Source organism: Parasteatoda tepidariorum, chromosome 1 (genome assembly GCF_043381705.1).
Source record: "Parasteatoda tepidariorum isolate YZ-2023 chromosome 1, CAS_Ptep_4.0, whole genome shotgun sequence".
NCBI classification, from domain to species: Eukaryota; Metazoa; Arthropoda; class Arachnida; order Araneae; family Theridiidae; genus Parasteatoda; species Parasteatoda tepidariorum.
The window spans coordinates 27,829,367-27,850,528 of record NC_092204.1 but is presented as its reverse complement, the minus strand read 5'-3'; the positions used below and the strand labels follow the sequence as shown (position 1 = coordinate 27,850,528).

At 29.0% G+C, this 21,162-nt stretch overlaps 1 protein-coding gene across 1 annotated transcript in view; it reads left to right on the top strand.

Moving 5' to 3' along the window:
- Positions 1–14,450, top strand: part of LOC107446350 (STKc_myosinIII_N_like and MYSc_Myo21 domain-containing protein ninaC) — a 169,549-nt gene extending 155,099 nt beyond the window's left edge. Inside the window, exons 21-24 of the mRNA XM_043046374.2 lie at positions 3,174–3,290; positions 4,763–5,004; positions 6,296–6,407; positions 12,848–14,450. Coding sequence (XP_042902308.1) covers positions 3,174–3,290; positions 4,763–5,004; positions 6,296–6,407; positions 12,848–12,994 — 618 coding nt within the window. The 3' untranslated portion in view covers positions 12,995–14,450. The remainder of the gene's footprint in view (positions 1–3,173; positions 3,291–4,762; positions 5,005–6,295; positions 6,408–12,847) is intronic.
- The last annotated feature ends 6,712 nt before the right edge of the window (positions 14,451–21,162 follow it).

Genomic DNA, 21,162 nt, shown 5'->3' with positions numbered 1-21,162 from the left:
AAAGGCAGATAAAATAAACAGCAAAACACCCCGTGCAGTCAGGCTAACCGAGGGAGGTTCTCGTGGTTTTACACTCCATGTAACGCAAATGCGGGTTAGTTCCATCAAAAAAAGTCCTCCACGAAAGCAAATTTTTCCCAATACTCGATCCAGGAGTTCTCTTGTCTTCTAGATTGGGTTCAAAATTACAAGGCGACGAAGCTGAACATTAGTAGTCGTAAACCCAAAAAATTGGGTCGACTGTTCAACTACAGTTGTAAAAAGAAAAAACAGCAAAACAGGTTTAATTGATGATTAAAACTTGAAATAATCGTCTTTCAACACCTCTCTGTATCATCGTTCGATTCTGCAACTTATGTTTTATAATTTCCGACACCAATAGCTGTAACGCACGACCATGCGTTATAACTTATGAATTCTTATCCTGTTTGTATTTTATCAACCTATCTTCACACGAAAGTTCATTTCGGCCCTCTTGTTTGAAAGTTATCGACAGAAATAAAAAAATATCTTATTTTATTTAATTTGAACACCAGTGTAATTTGATTGAATGAGAACAAATAGAACATTGTTTAAAAAATTAATCTTTTCATTTATTTTTAAATTAGTGCGAAAATTTAGACAAAAATTTATATAACAAGACTTTTTGATGCGCCTAGCCTGCTCTTGCAATGCATGGAGAGAAAAACCACACAAATCTCCATCAGTTAGCCCGATGGCATAGAGATTCTACCTCCATAATCCGTCTACCACTGAAGATGTTTTACCTTAGAATTATGATTGGTGCAAGCAGGAATCAGAGTTCTTATCGATCAGCCGTCGCTGGTAATCAAAATCTGGGTCACTTCATTGGGAGGTGAGCGCTCTATTTCCCGAGCCACAGCGTCTTGTATTCAGATTGCTGTAAAGTAGCTAAACATAAAAACTTTTTTTTCCAATGCAAATTTATTGGACAGTAGTTACAACACAATAAGAAAAGTGAAATACAATAAAAGATGGTAAACATAATGCAGTAACTTGAATCCATTAATTCAGAAGGTCACGGGCTTCCCACTATCGCTCGGCCGGCTATAAAAGACTTGCGCAAAACAGGACAGTGCGTAATATGGGCGGCATCCATTTCCTCCCCAGGGTTACAAAGTGTGCAGATGGGAGAAGGAGCAATGTTAGTTCTGCTGAGGTGTTTAAGAAGACAGTCGTGTCCAGTGGCCAGGCGGAATTTTGCCACAGCTCTACGCCTTGGCCCAATATAGGATTTTGGGACTAATTCCCTCCAAGGTTTATCGGACACTCATTTGGACAGGTCCATGAGGGAATGGTCCTTTATGCAATTTGTCACCATTTTCTTGATGGAACAAAATGGTATTGCGAGGGATGGAATTTCAATAATTGAGGGGCCCTTCTTGGCCAAAGGATCTGCACTCTCGTTTCCCAAAATTCCGCAGTGGGAGGGTATCCACTGAAGGACAATGTTTTTCCTGTGTGACTCAAGGCTTCGAAGGAGTCGTCGACAGTCCATGACTTCAAGGTTTTTGGGATCGATAGAGGAATTGATGGTTTGAAGTGCGGCCATAGAGTCACAAAAAATAACTGCTTTTGTAAAATGGTCAAGGTTACAGTGAATTTGAGACAGAGCAGCTGGAATGGCGGTTATTTCACCATCAAATGCAGTTCCTTGTCCCACAGAAGTGTAAGATGAAAATAATTTTGAGGAGATGCCTGCCCCTGCATTATTACAGTTGGAGAGTTGAGAGCCGTCTGTAAATATATGGAGCCAGAGATCTTCAGGATAGTGATTGTTGATTGGTTCATAAGTCAGGGATCCCAAGATGGTAGTATCAGTATTCTTTTTTGACACCTTTTGACACAAGTCAAGATTAACCTTAAAAAATCTCATTCTAGTTGAGTTCTGCGGTGGTATAATAAATTCTGGTTAGTGGTTCAAGTTATGGGAATTCTTCAGCTCGAGAACCCCTTGAAGAAACCCGTAAACATAAAAACTAAAATTCAGTTTTAGTAGAAGTTTTATTAATTAGCTTCTAGTGAGGGGGCGGTTAAAGTGCCCAAAGAAGACGAAGAAAAATATACAAAGTGATCTATCTACATGTATTTTATTATTTACTATGCCATTTTACTTTTGCATTAACACATTTCTCTTTAAATTTCAAATTAAGTTTAAACTCTACTAAGACAATTATATTGTTTTATCTTATGACATTCTCTTGAAGTTTACACTTATATTTTTGCTACCATTCACTAAGTAAATCGATTAGGAAGCTCTTCTACAAAACAGTTTTTAAATTCCTTTCATACAATGAATGATTAGTTTTTTAATCAACGAAAGTTACTTTAGAAAAATTTAAGCTTCCTCATTAAATTTCGAAAAAGAATTCTAAAGAATTGAAAAGAATTCATTGTTCTTCGGAAAAGCTAAAAATACAGTTCAATCAAAATCATTGAAGTAAAAATGTAGCCAAAAAGAGAAATGCAATAACGAAACTATGTTACAGCTTGACAGGAATTATTGAATAAAATAAACATCATAAAGTAAATATTGAATTACCTTTTTTTATTTTATTTAAAACTTTAAGCTTCTTGCCCTGAAGTTAAGAACGAAATTTAAAACAAAAACTGAACCGTAAAAGATTTTCACACACTTTAAAGGTAGTTACTGTTCAATTTTCGTTTCATAGAAAAGTAAATTTGAAACCATCACAAATGCGAAATAATATTGTACGCTGAAGTTTAAAAGAATTTAAATATTTATAAAATTAAAAACATTAAATAAAAATAACTGAAACAGATAAAATAATATTACGTTAGATTTTTTGCTTTCATTGATATTGTGCTAAATGTTTCAAGAATTCCAATGATTGGTTGTTTCTTTTTTTTTAAGAAAAATTTTAATTTGTTACTGCATAATTTAAATTTTTGATGTTTGATTTAAATAAATAATTTTTCTTAATAATCATGAAACGCTTTCTTATTTTTGGGTAACTTGAATAGGGGAGTCATCCTCTCAGCAGAGGATCAAAATTTGTGATGGCATCATCCTCGGGAACGTTTCTCAGACCAATAACCCATAGTGAAGCTCTAACGCGACCTAAATAGAAAACTACTACAACATTCTTGCTTCAACATAGTACAACATTTGTTGTCTCCATATATTTCAGGTTTTGTACAGCATTCCTGACTTGACGGCAGAAAATATGGGTGCAGAGGACGAAAGTGAATTCATAGAAACTTTTAAAAATACTGATGATGTCATAACAGCTGCTATTGCAAATAAAGTGAGTCTCCAACAAAACTATATACTATTTTAAAAAGAAAAAGAAGGAATAAACTAGTTTTAATTGTAGAGGATATTTCGTAAAACCAGAAATGGCATCGCACCCTCTTTGATTTTTTCCAAAATTAACTTTTCCTTTCTAAAATTATCTGAAAATTTGTAGTGCAATCATCCGGGGCAATTTAGGCAACATTAAATAAGCAGTATTTAAATCCATAGTTGTTTAAAATATGCAGGATTCAAGATTGCTAGACAGAAAGAGTGCAACACTAGCCCTTTAAGTCCATCAAGATCCCTATGGTGAATGGATTATTATCTTTTTTTCCCTCACAAGTTTAGGAAAATAAAAAATACATCGTATTTCTACCACTCATGTTTTTTTTAAGTTAAAATACCATTGTCCAAAATACTTTCCCGGTTTTTCTTAGACTTTTTTTCTAGTCATTACTCCGTATGCCCTTGTTCGGTATTCCCTACATTGATGTTTAAATTAAAGTGTCATTGTCCAGCATATACATGTCCAGCATTCCTTACATTGATGTTTTTTTTAATTTAAGCACCATTCCCGGTGTTCCTTACACTGACATTTTTTCTAATCTAAATAATATGAAATTTGTACTTACCTCCAAGGCAAAAAATAAATAAATATATATCTTTTTTACTGAAGAAAAACGAGTGAATACAGTAACTCAAAATAAAAACTAAAACAAAGTTTGCCAACTCCAAGCTTCTATGTGCTTCTAAATACCTATTTTTATTAGAAAAATGCTATTTTATTTTCAATTTCCATATTCTGAAATCGAAAATAAATTTTGTCCGCTGTATCTGTCTCAGAGAAAAATGCTCACATGCATTATTACTTTTTTAAACCTGCAGAAAGAAGGCAACAATTTACTCCCCCGTAGGGAATTCGCTTAGAATCGAAGGACTTGCGCTGCACGCTTGTTGTTTCGTAATTTTGCCACCAATTAAGCTAAACTTAATCTATTTTGTCGACTGATTTCGAACACTGATTTTAGAAACCCTGTATTGAATTAGACAATCTTCTTTCATGCCATTAACAGTAATTTTGGAATTTTTCTTACGACCTCTTAAACGGAATTATTTTTCATTAATTACCTTATTTTTAAAGAAAAAATAATCAAAATTTGAGCTTATTTGCTGTAAAAGTTAAGTTGGTAATTTAAATTTCTTCTGCGAGCCAACGGCTTTTAATTTTAGTGCATTTTCTCACCAAAAAACGGATACATTTTTTATATCATTGCATTTTTTACAGGAAGACTCGGTTTTAAAATGCCTGTAAAAATTATTTATCTTAATTAATTAAATAATTAAATTGGTTTCGCTTTCAAAAAGTTTAAATTAATCCATGCAATTGTTAGGCTTTTTAAAAGTAGTAGTCATAGTTAAAAAAAAAGAAAGAAAGAAAAAGAAACAACAACAAAAAAAAGTAGTAATAATTTTCAATTTTAGGTACCCACTGACAACAAGTGTCTGACAGAGCAAACACAGATACTCTTGCCGAAAATTCTCGATCTCATGACGGAAGATTTCCCTCACCTAGTGGTGTGTCTGCAACCCTCTCAAAAAGAAGACGCCAGGTTCGAACCTCCATACATCATGCAACAACTGAGAGCTTTCAATTTAACGGAAACCATACTCATTAGGCAGAAAGGATTTGCTCGTAGACTCTCTTTTCCGGAATTTCTCAATAGGTACGACCCATTTTCACTTTTTTCCCGATAAATATCTCCCATTTTTAAGCCAGTTTAGCGTTTAGAAATGGAATGAAACACGTAAATTTTTAAAAGGATGGAAGAATTATTATAAATTTGAAATAGAAAAATATATTGAAAAAGAATAAAAGAAAAAAGACTTCATGAGGAGACATGCATTCATGTGGGTATAACTTTTAGACAAAATAAAGTGTTTATCGTGGCTTGAACAATATCTATTTTAAAAATCCCCAGTTGTTGTCGGCCTTCAGTTTTACGTTTGTTTTACTGCACAAAAATAATTTTATTTAGAGACTTGAAATTACGATGGCAAATTATAGAAAAATGTACAAGGGAAACGATGGAATAAAAAAAATTCTTTATAAATAAATTTATTGATTTTTGAAGTAATAACTAATAAAACTGTAAGGAAAAAAATACCAGGTCGCAAGAATGCAACTACCCCTACCAGCTTACATAGCAATGGTTTGAAAAACAGATCACGTTATTATTTTTTTATACTGTTAAATAGTCATTTTAATTGCTTATGGTGACTTAAAGGAGTATGAATAAATCTTATTATTACAGGTAAAATTAATATTTTTATCATTTAATTGTAAAACGGTAACTAAATATGTTTTCAAAAACTTATTGTAAGTTCTATCTATTTTTTTTATCCACGCATTTTGAACACATGTTTTGAAAAAGAATGCATGAACTTCATGATGCAAAAACATTTCGGGGATCCGTTGTGCAAAAATATTGCAGAAAGCTCTGAAAATTGATTTCAACATTTCATAACAAAAAAATAATACACAGTTTTTCATTGGTTTTTTTTTAATAAATTGACCCACTTAATTAATTTAAAAGAGACACGCTGTCACAGATACTCTACCTTTTATTGTAATAGATATAAAACTTTTGAGGTCTGTTACAAATATTATTTATTAATTTATTTTATTTAGTAATTTGTTTTAATTAGTGATTTATTTCATTTATTAATTTATTTCACTTACTTACATAAATTAACTATCCAAACTAATTATATATTTCACTTATTTACGTGAATTAATTATTTAAATTGCATATTTTATTTATTTATAATTTATTTTTATTACTTTTTTTGCTTTATTTTAAAGAAATTAATTCATTCATTTGATTTTTATTTTTGTATAATTCTCGAAATTTATGAAAATATTCTAATTTTAGGTTGTTGATTTGAGCTAGAAATTTTAAAAAGCAAGTTACTATTTAGTGAAATATATATAAAGAAAACTGATGATTGTTACAGGTACAAATATCTAGCGTTTGACTTTGACGAAGAAGTAGAATTAAATAAAGATAACTGCCAGCTGCTTCTCATTAGACTCAAGATGGATGGATGGAAAATGGGAACCAATAAGGTGATGAAGCATTTATCTTAATTATTCACAGGGGGCGCTCTAATCATGAATCCCAAACAAACTTATCCAAACCATAGGGTGTCTATCGGATGAATGACTGATTTCAAAATTAAAAATCCCGGATACAAAGGGCAATAGAGAAAGAGAACAAATGGAATGTTTAATGTAAAAGCTATAAAATTACATTCAGAAATTTTGAAATTAATGTATAAATATTTCCAACAGATGGCGCTGCAAATAATCCATGACCCAAAAAAAAACTTCCAGCTTTAAAACGCTGGAGCTGATTTCTTTTTGGTTCCTTCTTATTCTCTGCGACAAAAGCAGCAAGTTGTAAAGAATAAGGAGGTTTAAGCCGTATATTCTGTTAAACAACGTGTATTTCTGGCTTTAAAAAAAAAATTAAAAATCCGGAAATTATTTTCCGCATTTTTAATAATTTTTTTTTTCAGATAATTAAAACAAAAATTTCTTAAATACCTTTGAAAAATATGTTAATAATCTTCTCCTGTCATTACTTTTTATTATTTTCTCAATATTTTAACTTATTTAATGAGCTCTATATATTTGCAGCTTATGCGCAGTTAATAAAACTTATTAATTTTTTTCGTTTTTCTCTCTTTTCGTTTTGTTTTTATTGTGCTATATATATATATTCATATAGAGAGAGAGAGAGAGACCTTAAAGTAAAGAAATTATTTACATTTAACATTTTCAGCAATTTTTAATTTTCAAATTTATTTTCCTATGTCATTAAAAAAATATCATGGTTAAATATCTCATAGATTAATTACGCTTTGAGTGGTCACCATTTTTTAAAAGACAAAAATAAGAAACAAAATTCTCCGTATTTTCTCAATCTGTAAAGAAAAAAAATCAAAACTCCCTGTATTTCCCCTGTTATTTTAGGGGATTTTTAAATTCCCTGTATTTTCCAGGTTCTCCCTGTGGGGAGGCAACCCTGAAAACTTAGAGGAAAAAAGGAACAGCAGAACATACTTAAATAATNTATATATATATAAAAAATTGGTTGTGGAAAATTGTACATAATCGCCAAATATCAGTACAGAAAAATGTCATTTTGTGAGCATTTAACTTCAGGAAATTTACTTTGAAGTTTGATTCAGAGCAAATATCCAATTTAAATATTGATGGCGACTGGAATGAGTGATTATGACTAGGAATGAGTGATCGATCCATATAACTCAAATATGCTGGATGCAAAGAATGGGTTCGAAAATGTCATATCTTAATCAGGTTTCAGAATTCAGAGATAGTCTCGAAGAGATTTCCAAAACTTGCAGGAAAAGCTCGTCTACTGCTGTTTGTGATACCCAATTCTGGGAAACAGCTGTATCCTGTTACGGACAAATATTAACGAAAACGGAAAAAAAAAGTTAAAAGGAATGTTCAGCTTTCACTTGACTTTAATTATCGCTTAAATGCTGACAGAGTATCCAGGTTAACTTGTTTAAAGTATTTACTTTAATTATTGTGATAAAAATAATGAAAAGTAGGAGTCTCTGTAAGTTCACGTGCGTGAGTGTTTTTTGTTTCCGAACTTAATTTCTTCTTTATTTCTATTTTATTGTTCTTTATATCAATCGCAACTTATTTGCATTTTTTTTTTTTTTTTTTTTTTTTTTTTTTTTTTNTTTTTTTTTTTTTGAAAAAAAACTGCCGTATACTTGGCGCATAATTTTAAAAACATTTCCGGATAAGTTATAGGGTCTTAAATATATAGAATCAACTCAATATTTATTATTAATTATTACCTATTAAAAAAATCTAAAAATATCGGAACAATTTACTTAATTTTTAAAAAAGAAGCCTCACTTTTTAATTTTTTATTTTTTGAAATTCACGTGATTTCAAGTAATTCAAATAGTAAAGTGAAAAAACATTTAGTTAATAAATGTAAATGTGTCTTTTAATTGAAATATTTAAGAGATTTTTATCTTTTATGTCGACACAGATTTTATTTTTTCGTAATCCTTTTGTATCTCATTTGCATATTTTTAATTAAAATGTCTAACAGAATTTACGCTAGATATTTTAATTGAAGAATTCCGAAATCTGATTTTTTAATTGCATTAAACTGTTTTTCATCAAACATTTACAGTGTATCAAAGTTTCTGGGTTTGTTGGCTCATAAAGCTTAACTTAAATCAGATAATTTTTCTAAAAAGAAATTATCACTTTAAGAATTTACAAAGCTTTTTAATATGAGATAATTTAATTTTTTATTCGTTTTTATAGTTTTAAAATTAATTGTAAATACAATATATCACAGCGTTAATAAGTTTCTAGTAATCAAATTTATTCAGCACTATGTGGGAAAAATTCTAGCGTTACTAAAAATATATTTTTAAAGTCTTACAATTCTTTTTGAAATTTTCATTTATTAAATGCTAAAGAAATTTTCATAAATTAAATAACAAACAATAAAAGTTTTAAGTAGTTTTTTTTTTACTTGTATGTCTGTCATAAAACATAATTATTGAACATGGATTTTTTTACAAAAGAACATAATGGGAATGAAATTTTTGTTTTGGATTAAAACACCAGCTTGCTTTCATTTCCTTGCTTTAATTTTTTCCTTATTTTCATCAAAACCTCATTTTGTTTTATTATTGGAAATATATTTCTTAATCTTAAATTACTTACAATTTTGAAAGGAAATTATCCCAACACTGTGTGATGAAAGATAGATTCAAATCGTTTCTGATAGTGTAATTTTTTTTTTATTACTGTAAAAGAATTTTTAACTCGGTAATATGGTTTCAAATATATTGATACCATTTATTTTTCCAGCTTTGTTTTCCAACAAGCTACAACCAGATCAGTCATAAATTCATGTTTAGTTAATGAAGGCACTTGATTGCAAATTATCAGAAATTAATTTAAATGGTAAAGATGGGGAATTTGTGTTACGGAGAACAAACGGGAAAACCAAATGAATCGATTGCAAGTTATTTAAGATCCTTCTTTATTTTATATTTTTTTCAGAAATTAATATTTGCTAACGTCAAAATTAAATCATTATTATTCAATAATACAATTCAAATGATCATCTCTCTTAAAACCTGATTATAATTTTTTGTTGATTTTCTTAATTACAAGACAAAAAGAAAAAGAAAATTCTGAATAACTTTTGATATAATGATCGGATTTTCACTTACGAGAACTCAATTTTAATGGTTGTAGGATCTTACATTAAATAAGCTAATTAACTACAGTAGACAATGTTTTATTTAATTACGAAAACAGAAACAAAAATTGACTTATTTTGAAGAAGAAAAAAATTATATTTCATTCGACTGACTTATTCTTAAATATGAAATATCGTAATTTGGAAAATATGAACCCAATCATTTATGACCTCTTATAAATAATTTAATTTTTTGCATATTTCGTTGTATCTCGAAAACATTCTAAGCAAATATTTCTAAACACAATTATGAAATTCGTTTATTTAAATCATATCCACTCAAAAAATAATTTTTAATAATTATTTATTTATTTTTTATTATTTTATTTAATGAAAGACGAATAAATACTTTTATTTCATTTAAAAGTGTGCAAATTTAAATGACAAATGAAAAAATTTTAACGATATTGATAGAATAGTCATCGAAAAATCAAATTTTAAAAATACTTTTTTTAAATTAAATAACTCAGAAACTGTTCAACCGATTTCGTCCACAATTCGTATTTTGTCGTTTCGATCATTAAATCAAAAGTGATTCAGATTTTTTTTTTTTTTTTTTTTTTTTTTTTTTTTTTTTTTTTTTTTTTTTTTTTTTTTTTNTTTTTTTTTTTTTTTTTGATCATTGACGATAGATACAAATTTAATTTCATAAAAAATATTTTGAGAGAAACTAGTTATTGAAAAGCAATAAAATGTTTGAGATCTTCCAAAATAATTTTAGTTTATTCTATTTCGTAGCGCTTTATCCGAATTTTAAATAAATCTTTTAATTTAAATATAAAGTATTATTTTGCTGCAGAACAGGCCAACAGTGCCATCTACCGCCGTTGTTGAAAAAGAATAAGTCCAGGACAACTAAAGTGACATGATTGTTACCCTTACCCATGAATAAATGACTGATTTCCTAAACCATTTCGTATATAAGTTTTTCTTTTTTTTTTTCCTAAATTAGTCGAAAGCAAGCAATACTGCGAAAAGTAATTAACACACAAATTCTTTTAATTCTACCAAATTTATCGAAGTAGAAATTCTCAAAACGTGGTCTCAAAAATGTTTTTTTCTTCTTAATAATCGAAATTAATTCGGTTAAAAAAAAAATAATAATAATAATATATATATATATATATAATGGACGAGGCACTTGCAGTTTTTAACATTTTTTTGAACGTTTCAAGCAATACTTAGAGAACTATTTTGTAAATTTAGAAGTGTTTAGTTCATACGATTATTTATACTTTACAATAAAGTTTAAAGCTTTCAGAGCATGAGCAGTACAAAAGAAATATTCTAAATACTCATATCTAGAGCATTTTTAAAAAAAAAATTTTTTCAATTTTAAAACAAAAATTCTTAAACTAACTTTAAATTGATCCAAAAATTTTGTTTAATTTTGCTGAATATTTTTAAAGTTACAGCAAAAAAATATAAAACAAAAAAAAATTGGTTTTTTATAAAAATGTTCATATTTCCATGAATATTTAAACTAGATTTGCGACATTTCATGCAGTTACTGCAAATAGCAACCAAAGTAATTGATGCAAGTCACTATTGCTTATTATTGTAACCTTATTGATTCATAACTAGATTAACTACTGTAACCTTATTGATTCATAACTGTCACTATTGCTTATTTTCTGGCAAAAGGGTATTCAAAAATACTTGTTTTCTTTCGTAATTTATTGTCGGTCGCTCAAACCACTGAAAGATTTAACCTTTATTGCAAAGTATGAAAAATTGACAAGTACAAAAAATATCAAAAACTGCAAGTGTCTCTTCCATTATTGTAAGTTAGTATATATATATATATATATATATTGTAATTAACACTAATTTTGCTTCTAATTACAACAGGAAATCTATATAGCAATGAAATTAAAATTATACGCAGGATTTGTGCAGACTCATAAAATCCTTAAAAAGTCCTTGGTTCCTGAAACTGTCAAAATCCTGAAGTTTTTATTTTTCATTTTTGAATCTTAGTTTTGTTCTTAAACTGTTATATTCTTAAAATATTTTTATTTCTTGTCTTCCTCTAAAAGAATTGTTGTTTGCTGCTGAAAAAATGCTCATAATATTTNGTCTTAATTAGAGTATTATTAATTAGAATTAGTAGTATTGTAATTAATACCAATAAATTATCCCATTTAAAGTTTGTCATTAAAACAATTAAGAATACATTCTAGAATTTGAAAATCCAACCATTAGACCATAAGTTATTTAGGGTGATATTGCACTAGTTATCATAAACTAAAGAAAAATTGTGATAATTCGACCAAAAATTAGCTAATCCCAATGAAATTTTATTTTACCAATTAAGAGTTGCTTAATAAACTGCTGCATATAAATTAGTGGCGCTGCAATTAAAATTACATCATCTGCAAGGAAGCACGAAATTGTATGTTTGAGAAAAAAAAACTGCGAATATCTCTGTGATTTTGAAATTAAAAATTAGGACAATAAATTTGTAACAATAACCTCCAGGCATCATTTTTCCAACGAACTGCAAAGATCGATTGGGCGAATCGAGGCAGATAAACTCAGACAGAATTGGCCCGATGGCTAAATGAGACTCGTTCTGTGGTTCAGAACAATTTCTAACCACAGGCTGGGCATCCAAGAGGTTCAGCCATGGACGGTTAAACGAGCGCCGGTGACCGATGACAGAGGAATAGAACCCCGAATCATCCTCTCTCTGCATGCTCATCTCTATAGAGATGACATACTAGATATTCCCTTATGCCGGCGCTATAGGTAATGATTTCCTGTCAAAAGACGAAAATGCTACACTGCACAGAACTGGTATCGTGGATCATTATTTTCAGCCGAAAACAATTTAGCCCATAGAGTGTCCAGACTTAAGTCCTACCGACCATGTTTGAAATGCTACAGGAAGACGAGTAACTTTATATAGACAATGGCTCTCGCATCGCTGTATGTGCTGCTATAGGGCTGAGAATATTTTGCCCTTTCTAAACTGACATATCTGATATGTTCATTACATTAGAGTATATCCTAGTATAGTAGCCTTAGCATATATAAGCTCATTTCGTTGACATCATAACAATATGATAATTACTTTCCATGCTTATTAATTCATTAATATGTACTCTATGGTGTGTGTTATGTATCTTTTTGAGTTACTTGTTTTCGTTCATTTATGATATGTTTAACTAATTTATAACTACGGTTCAAATGGGTGCTAAAAAAAAAGTTTTTCTTGTTTTAACAGGTATTTTTAAAGTATTACGCTGAAGAGTACTTATCACGTTTGTATGAAACTCATGTGAAGAGGATAGTGAAAGTTCAAGCCATGGCTCGCAGATTCATTGTGAAGGCTAGACAAGGAAGGAAGCAGACAACTCGCAAAGTGCTATAACACATTCATCCGATGAAGGAACAATCTCTAAATAATATTTTGTGAAAGACAAAGTGAAGTGAATGGAGCAGATAGGACACAGCTTTATTTTTATAAATAGCAAATATTTAACTTTTAAAAATATTTTCTGTACTTATACCAATTGATTCCAACTGAAATTTCCTACACGTAATATGAAAAAAAAATAGAAAACAACAAAAGCAATAATTTTCCTCTTTGTTATTGATTAACAATGTTTTCTAAGCTTTTTCGGCATAAAAAAAGAAAAACAGTTTTAGTCTTACACTTGACACGAAACGATAATTTTATAGTACATTTATCGTATTATTTAGGCAGAAGGGACAAATTACTTAAATATTTCAAAAGTTACAAAAATTTTTAAAAATCATCTATTTGGCCAGAATTTCAAGCTAGGTGAAAATTATCAAAAACACTGAAAAATTCTATAATTTTTGCAAATTTGTATGAACTCAGATAATGCAGCATTAAAGTAAGTTTTTGAATATTAAAAAATTACAACATAAACGCCTTTCATTGACACAAAACTGTGGCTTTTCTTCCTATTAGCATTTAGCTTCCTATTAGCTTAGAATTAGCGTAGAGGGCGCTGGTTAAAGATAAGCTAAACTTGACCCTACGATCACAAATAACTGATATAAACTCACTACGATTACTAAAATGGCAGATTATTCGCAAAATTGCATTATTTCATAAGATGACAAAGCCTTCGAAATGCAACCTTAAAATAATAAAGAAATATACACTTTTAAAAAATACAGTGCGGAAAAAAAAAGGAATAAGATATTTAATAATGTTGCATATCCAAGATTTTAATAATCGTTCAACTTTTACTATATCAATCCCCAAACGTTCTTTAAATTTATTATTATATTTTTAATACCTATGAGGCAAAAACACTATTTTGATTAAAATTCATTCAAAATTCTTGGTTATCGAATCCTAATTCGGGAGACTTACCACAGATATTACACGAACTCAGATTAGACAGTTTAGATTAGCTTAAAAGCTCACGACATAATCATTTCTCCAATCTTACCCCATAAGAAATAGTTTTACTCTTGTTTCCCTAGCAACAGACCTCCAACTATGAGTTAGAAAGTGTTCTCATGATAACTGAACACTACCGGAGCTCGAACTTCCAAAAGATAGCCACAAACACATTTTTGATCAACCCTTTTCAATAAAACCTGGTATTTCTTATTATAAACTTATGTTGTACTATCGATGAAATTCTTTATAAAGCACTTTAATAAACTCGAATAAGTCCGAATCCGAATAAAGCACTTTAATAAACTCGAAGAAATGTATCGCCTCGCCTTCAAAGGATATGGGTTGACTTACAAAACTTAACTTAAAATTTAGCATCTCCATCTACTGTAAACTTTGTTTCAGTACATATTATGTGCCTAACTTTGAATAAAATGAATTCTAAAGATGCCTTTTGTTTTATTTTAGAATCTTTTTTTCTCTCTAACAAGGAAATTGCCCCAACTGTTTCTTGTGTCACTGATTTTTTACATGCAAGGAGATCCTAATAAACTGAATTCTGATTATTACTCATTGTTCTGAACGACCTCGATAATGATTCGCGAGAGTTTGATACCATTGATTTCACATAAATATGAGCCTTTATGGGAGAAAACTTGCATTTTTTTTCTTTTTTATATGAATAAAAAATGTTTCAACATACTACGCAAAATGCACGTAATTGTTTAATAACATTTCGAGCACTTTCCTTAAAATCCATGGACCAGCTGTTCCCAATTCATTTTTTTAGAAACCTAAATGATCCGACCATAAAAAGCCATCGAAACCTAAATGATCCAACTTTCTTTTGGCGGAACAAGGAACTTCATAAAGTTCTTTAGCATAAACAAAAGAACATATGAACCAAAGAAAGATTATAAATTACATGTTTTGAAAATATTTAAAGTAAAGAACAATATGTTTTCATTCATTTTACTCTTTGAAAACCGAACAAGCGTCTCATTGATTGATTATGATAAAAAGGTTTAAGTGACTAATTTCCTAGTTTAGGCATCAAAAGACAAGTGTCGAGACAGCAAAATTTGGTCTTTATCTGACGCCAATGTTGGACTCAGACCAGCAAAAGAGAGCACGAACTTATCTCTAATATTTACGAAGAAAATAACACCTGGATAACTTTTAATTTATTGATCGGATTATCACGTACCAACATTCTAGCCTAGTTGTTCCAGGGTTTCACCTTAAATATTCTAATTAAAAATGCAGACGATATTTTAGGTTACGAAATCGTACACAAAAACTTAACTTTCTCCTTTTTTTCCAGCAGATTTAGATTTATGACCCTCAAAATTTTGGGGTAGCTTCAATTTGCAACAAATTCTGTTCTAATAGTTTAAGCAGAAGAAGGGGCGAAAGGTTTTTTCCCCTTAATGTTAATTTAACTCTTTGCCTATATCGCCATATCTCGAAAACATTCTGAGTTAAATTAAGAATTTTCGCACACGATAATAACATTTGCTTATCCAAATATAATTGCATGTAAAAAACTGATATTTATGTATCATTTTTTATTATTTAATATAAAAACAATAGCCGAAAATTGTTAATTGTAAGGCATGCAAATTTAAAATAATGTAATTTTAAATGCCAAAATGCGAAAGTTGAAGAATATTGTTAGAACAGTTCTTAATAAATAAAATTTTAAATATAGGACTTCTTAAAAGTTTTATGTTCATTCAGAGAAAGATCACTTTTGTCTAATTTCGCAACTAAAAATATCGTCTGCATTAATAAGTATATTCGAGGTGAGGCCCTTGTTTAAGATTGAGTCTTAGTATGTGAAAATCCAATCATTAGATCAAAAGATATTCAAACTGTTCCTTTTCTTTTCGTACACTTTAAACACACACACACAGTCAATCACAATGGCTGATATGTATCTGTTATATTGTGTATATCTGCTGATAGGTATGAATGGCTTATATGTACAGATGTATTTACTCCCTTCTTTATATGAGAACAAATTAACTTTATAAAATGGTGCTTTCATGCATAACAGTTAGAAACGTTTATATCAAGTGAAACTAGCGTGCAGCAAGGCTTAATTCAGTATCAGCCAGTTCGCGTAATAACCAGTGATGAGTAGAATCAGACTCTTATTGTCTTCAAATTTCCGAGAATTTAATATTTTCCATATAACATTAAAATTTCTTCGGTTATCAGACTCACAACACATCAAGATCAAAAGGTCTCCTAGAAAAATTTACAAAGAGTGAGACTTTGAAAACCCCTGATTCAGGCGATTCCAAAATATTGACTGTCCAGAATGTCAAGATAGATAGAAAAAAAAAATCTGGGACGAAGCCTTTATTTTTTATCAGGGAGATAAAAAATATTAGGACAGCTATGTTATCAATTTTCTGAAGCACCCGTTCGGTGCTTTGAAGGAAAGGTTAAATCCTGACGCATTGTTTTATAATTTAACTTGCCGTATCGCTTTATTAAAAAAAATTTATTAAAATTCCTTGAAATTTCAACTAAATTTTCATGTAATTTTTACATACTCGATGATTATGACTGACAAACCGAACACAGCACGAAACCGAACTTTTACTATGCACGGCTACTCAAAATTGTATTTATTTCATCATTTCATATTGAAGAGATATCATCAGCAAATCCACACTAAAATCGATGTGCTTCACCTTACATGATTGGGATTCGGATTTTAAAAGGAAAATTTTGTAAGGTTTTCCGATCGCATGTGATTCATGGGATAATTCAACAATTATAATAGCCCAGTACAAGAGTTTTCATGCGGGGTGTTTTATTTCCTTTAGGAAAAGACTTATTATAACTGCATTCTTTAATCTATTTTCAGAAAAGGATGTGAATTATTAATTATATGAATGGGTTTTATTCTGAACAATGAATTAAGAAAAAGAATTTAGACAAAAAAATCATATAGAAAGATTTGTTAAAGCTTTTTATTTAATGTTTCATATAAACTGCTGTTTGTAGAAAATGCAACACCATGAAGGAATCATCAGAATCAAGTGAAATTCGCAGCAAATGTCAATTATAGATACATTACGAAATCATGCACAGATTTGACAGCACGACACAATTAAAGAGTTTAGTGGAAGAACCAGGTAAGGAACATTTTTTGGGGTATTTATGAATTAGTGAAAATAACAAAGTGGTTGCATCAATATGTGTATGATGTAACACAATTGTTTTTGCTTTCCCTTTACTCTTAACGTAACTAATCCAGATTAGTTTTTATTATGATTGCAGAATTTTTATTTTCAAATTCAGTGGTAAATAAAATAAGACAAAAAATTATTTGTCCCGCCTTCTAATAAATCAGTTAATTGTTCGGAGACCACTTTTTTTTCTCTTTACCATGATTATAGCCTCTCTGAAAATGTCACTCACTTAGTTTTTACACTAAGCTCTTCAGTCCATTAGGCTAAAATAATTTTTATTTTTTTATTATAATAAGGAACACATGTTTTTTGTAGTTCATCCCATCAGAATAGTGATCGACTGTATTTAGCATCCTTTGGCAAGATGATATTGCTCACGGTTAACGCATGATAGTCAAATTTTTCCACTATCAAGTTAATTTATCTGGCCCCTTTCATTTATCTGGCCCCTTTTAAATTTTTCCACTATCAAGTTAATTTATCTGGCCATTTTCAAAGGGCTGTGAAATACATATTTACATGGTATCGGTTTTTAACTGCTTATGGTGCAGTTTTAATAATCAGAAAACATACAATATAATACTTTCTATCTATATTAGTATATTTAGTACTTATAGCACCACCCCTCAATATTTGAGTTTAGTGCAACATACATTTATCAGTGGCAGTCAGGGTTGGCAGGTTTTTGACATGTGACAGTTTTTGACAGTTTAAACCATGGTTTAAACCGTCACGTCAAAAACCTCACTGTCAAAAATGTCAAAAACCTATATTTATATGTGAAATTTAATTAATACATAAAATTTATATATTTTTTATAAAGGATAGTGTTTCTAAATATGTTCTAGAAAAAATAAATTTAAAATTTTGAAGAAACACTTATATTTTGAATAGTAACCAAAATCTTGTACTTTTGAAAGCTCACATCTTTTGTAATATTATGTATTCATTTTCATGTGTTATTGAAAATCTGCAGTGATATTATTAAGAAATTTATTTATAACCAAATTTAGTGTATAGTATAGATTATACTAAAAATTAGACATTTTTAAAGATAAACATTAGCAGTTTTGTACATTAGACATCTTTTAAAGAAAAATCTTTTTAATATTCTTTTAAATCTTCTTAATAATCTTTTTAACATAAGACAATACAAATTTAAGTGCTTTCTGTTAAATACACAGAGTAGTTAGTGTCGATTTACAGTATATTCAGCCTATTCATTTACTATGCTGAAAATTTAGTTTATCCAAATACTTGTGAATTTCATTTTGCTGAATACTATATAGTTTTGTTGAATATCTAAATATTCAGCTGTTGAATAATTACTTCTTGCTTTCAAGATATGCATTATTTGTATTCTTAATACAAGTGGAGAAAAAAAAATTAAGAGATAAAAATTGTTTTAAAATGATAAGTGTAATAATTATAAATAAATATAATAAACAATATGAATTATATTTATCATTATTCACAAATATAACTACTTTTAAATTCAAATTAACATACTGGATAATAAAGATATTCGGTATAACATTAAAAAAAATTTTTTATACACTTGTATCTTATATCAAGTTTGTATTTATACAACATAACTTGTAAGTTCCTTATAAATATTAGTTATATGTTCCTTATATGTCAAAAATGCATAGTAATAAACTTTTAATTTTCTTAAGTATCAAAAAAAAAATTTTTTTTTTCAAAATATAAATATTTAAAAAAAATTTGTGCAAAATTTTTCTGCACATGCATTTGAATATAAATTTCTGAGATTTTAAATCTGTTATTTTACCTTAATTTTAATTAAAAAATATTTTAAAACCTGCTGATTACCTATAGTATAATTAAATTTCAATATAATGCATGGCAACTGTTGGTAGTTTTGAAGTTTATATATTTTCTTGGCAAACTTCAGTTTTTGACATTTTTGACGGGTTTTTGACGGTTTAAACCAGTATTATACCCTTGTCATGTCAAAAACCACTCTTTGACGTCAAAAACCCAACCCTGGTGGCAGTCAACTTAGTCGAAATTTTAAAAAATATATAGATATTGAATTTTTATTAGATCTTGATGAGAACTTCGGAGCATAACCATTTCTCTATCGGACCTTTAATTTACTGTTTAAAATAATATAAGTAGGGATAAGTACTTTTCAATTCTAATTCATTCAAATATTAATATACTATCTTTGCTACCAGTAGAAAAAAATATTTTCTGAAACTACGGAAACCCATTGTAGAATCATAACTCCACCAATTACCACCGTGTGTAAGGTATGGTATCTTCATCAGCGTAAGGCACTTTTCTACAGTTCTCCGAAACAAATTTGCCATAAACCTTTTCTTCATTGATTTTAATACGAGTAGCTTATTTTTTTTATTTCAATGCATATTACCAACATTAATTAAGCATTTGTATCAATAATAATATGGTAAATAATAATATCCCCATAATGAATATGTATCTTATATATTTCGCTTTTTAGTAGTTAGGTTACTTTCTTATTTCAATTAATACATATTATCAACATTAATTAAGCATCATCGTTGTCAATAATAGTATGTCAATTTTTATGATTCCTCTAAACGAAAATGTATATTTACTCCATTAACTTTGTCTTTTAGAACATAGCTTATTTCTTTCATTTCAATATGCATATATTACCTAAATTATTTAACAATCATTAGCGTTTATAAAAATATAACGATTTTTCACGTTTCTTCTAAGCGAATTAATACCACTTTTCCATCAATTTTACCTTTGAATTCATTGCTAATTTTTTTATAAATATATTTCAATTAACGTTGATTTTAAATTGTTTATTTTTAGAGAAACACACTACAGAAGAATTCCTAGAAACAAAATAAATATGTAATATCAAATTTTAGACGTAATCCACGAATGCTACCATGTTAGAGCCCCTGAATTAGTTGAGCACTATAGAGGAGCCTTATACCACGTTAATGTTTTTCATTGAATTTATCTGACATAACGAAAACTAAAGTATGTGCAATAAACTTTTTTTGATCAAATAGAGTTTACAAGTTAGAAAATATCACTGATGTTATCTTTAAAATACTTGATTGCCTGAAGCACTTATAATAAAATTTAAAAGAATGATTGCCGCTTAACCAATCAGAAAATTCTGTTTTGTTTTTCTCTCATCCCACAAGAACGGTTTGCCAAAGAATGTTCTAATGTAGACAGTGATTACCCTCTTGCTTCGAACTATCTGTATACCAACTTTCATCGCTTTCAGTCAGATGGTTAAGGAGCCCATAAAGGACACACACACGCAGATAGACATTCATATATAAATATATGCATATAAATATATCTGTGTGTATATATAAATATATGTAATATATATACACATATATATAATATATATGTGTGTATGTATATATATGTTTGTATATAAAATATTCTATAAAAATCATTGAATTAATTGTACATTATAAATACATTTACTAAAAAATTTGTTGCTAATTTATATATTTTTTCCAATTTCGTGGCTAAAAATTTGTGCAAAACGGGCAGTTCACGATTCTTTCTCACTCTCTCTCTTTTTTTCTTTACATAAATATTAATTTTTTAAAATTATTAAAACTGTATAATTAAATATCAACCTTATTAATTATAAACTTTTTTAAATTATCCAGTATAATATTACCCAGCGCACATTCCTTGGTAGCTAACAAATCAAACATGCTTCAGTACTGCAGTATAGGAACGTGCTATAAAACAAAATCTCTCTATTTACGCTTTTAGCTCAATTTGCGCTTCTGTTCTCATATTTTGTAATCAGGCAATCTTATTACGAAAATATTGAAAATCATTCCTGCATTTTTTTTCCCTAACTTGTAAGTTCATTTGAATTCGCTACTTGCTTTATAGTTTTCGTTTTGTCCTGTTTTGTCTTTACATTTTATTTTCTGCTTTTTACGT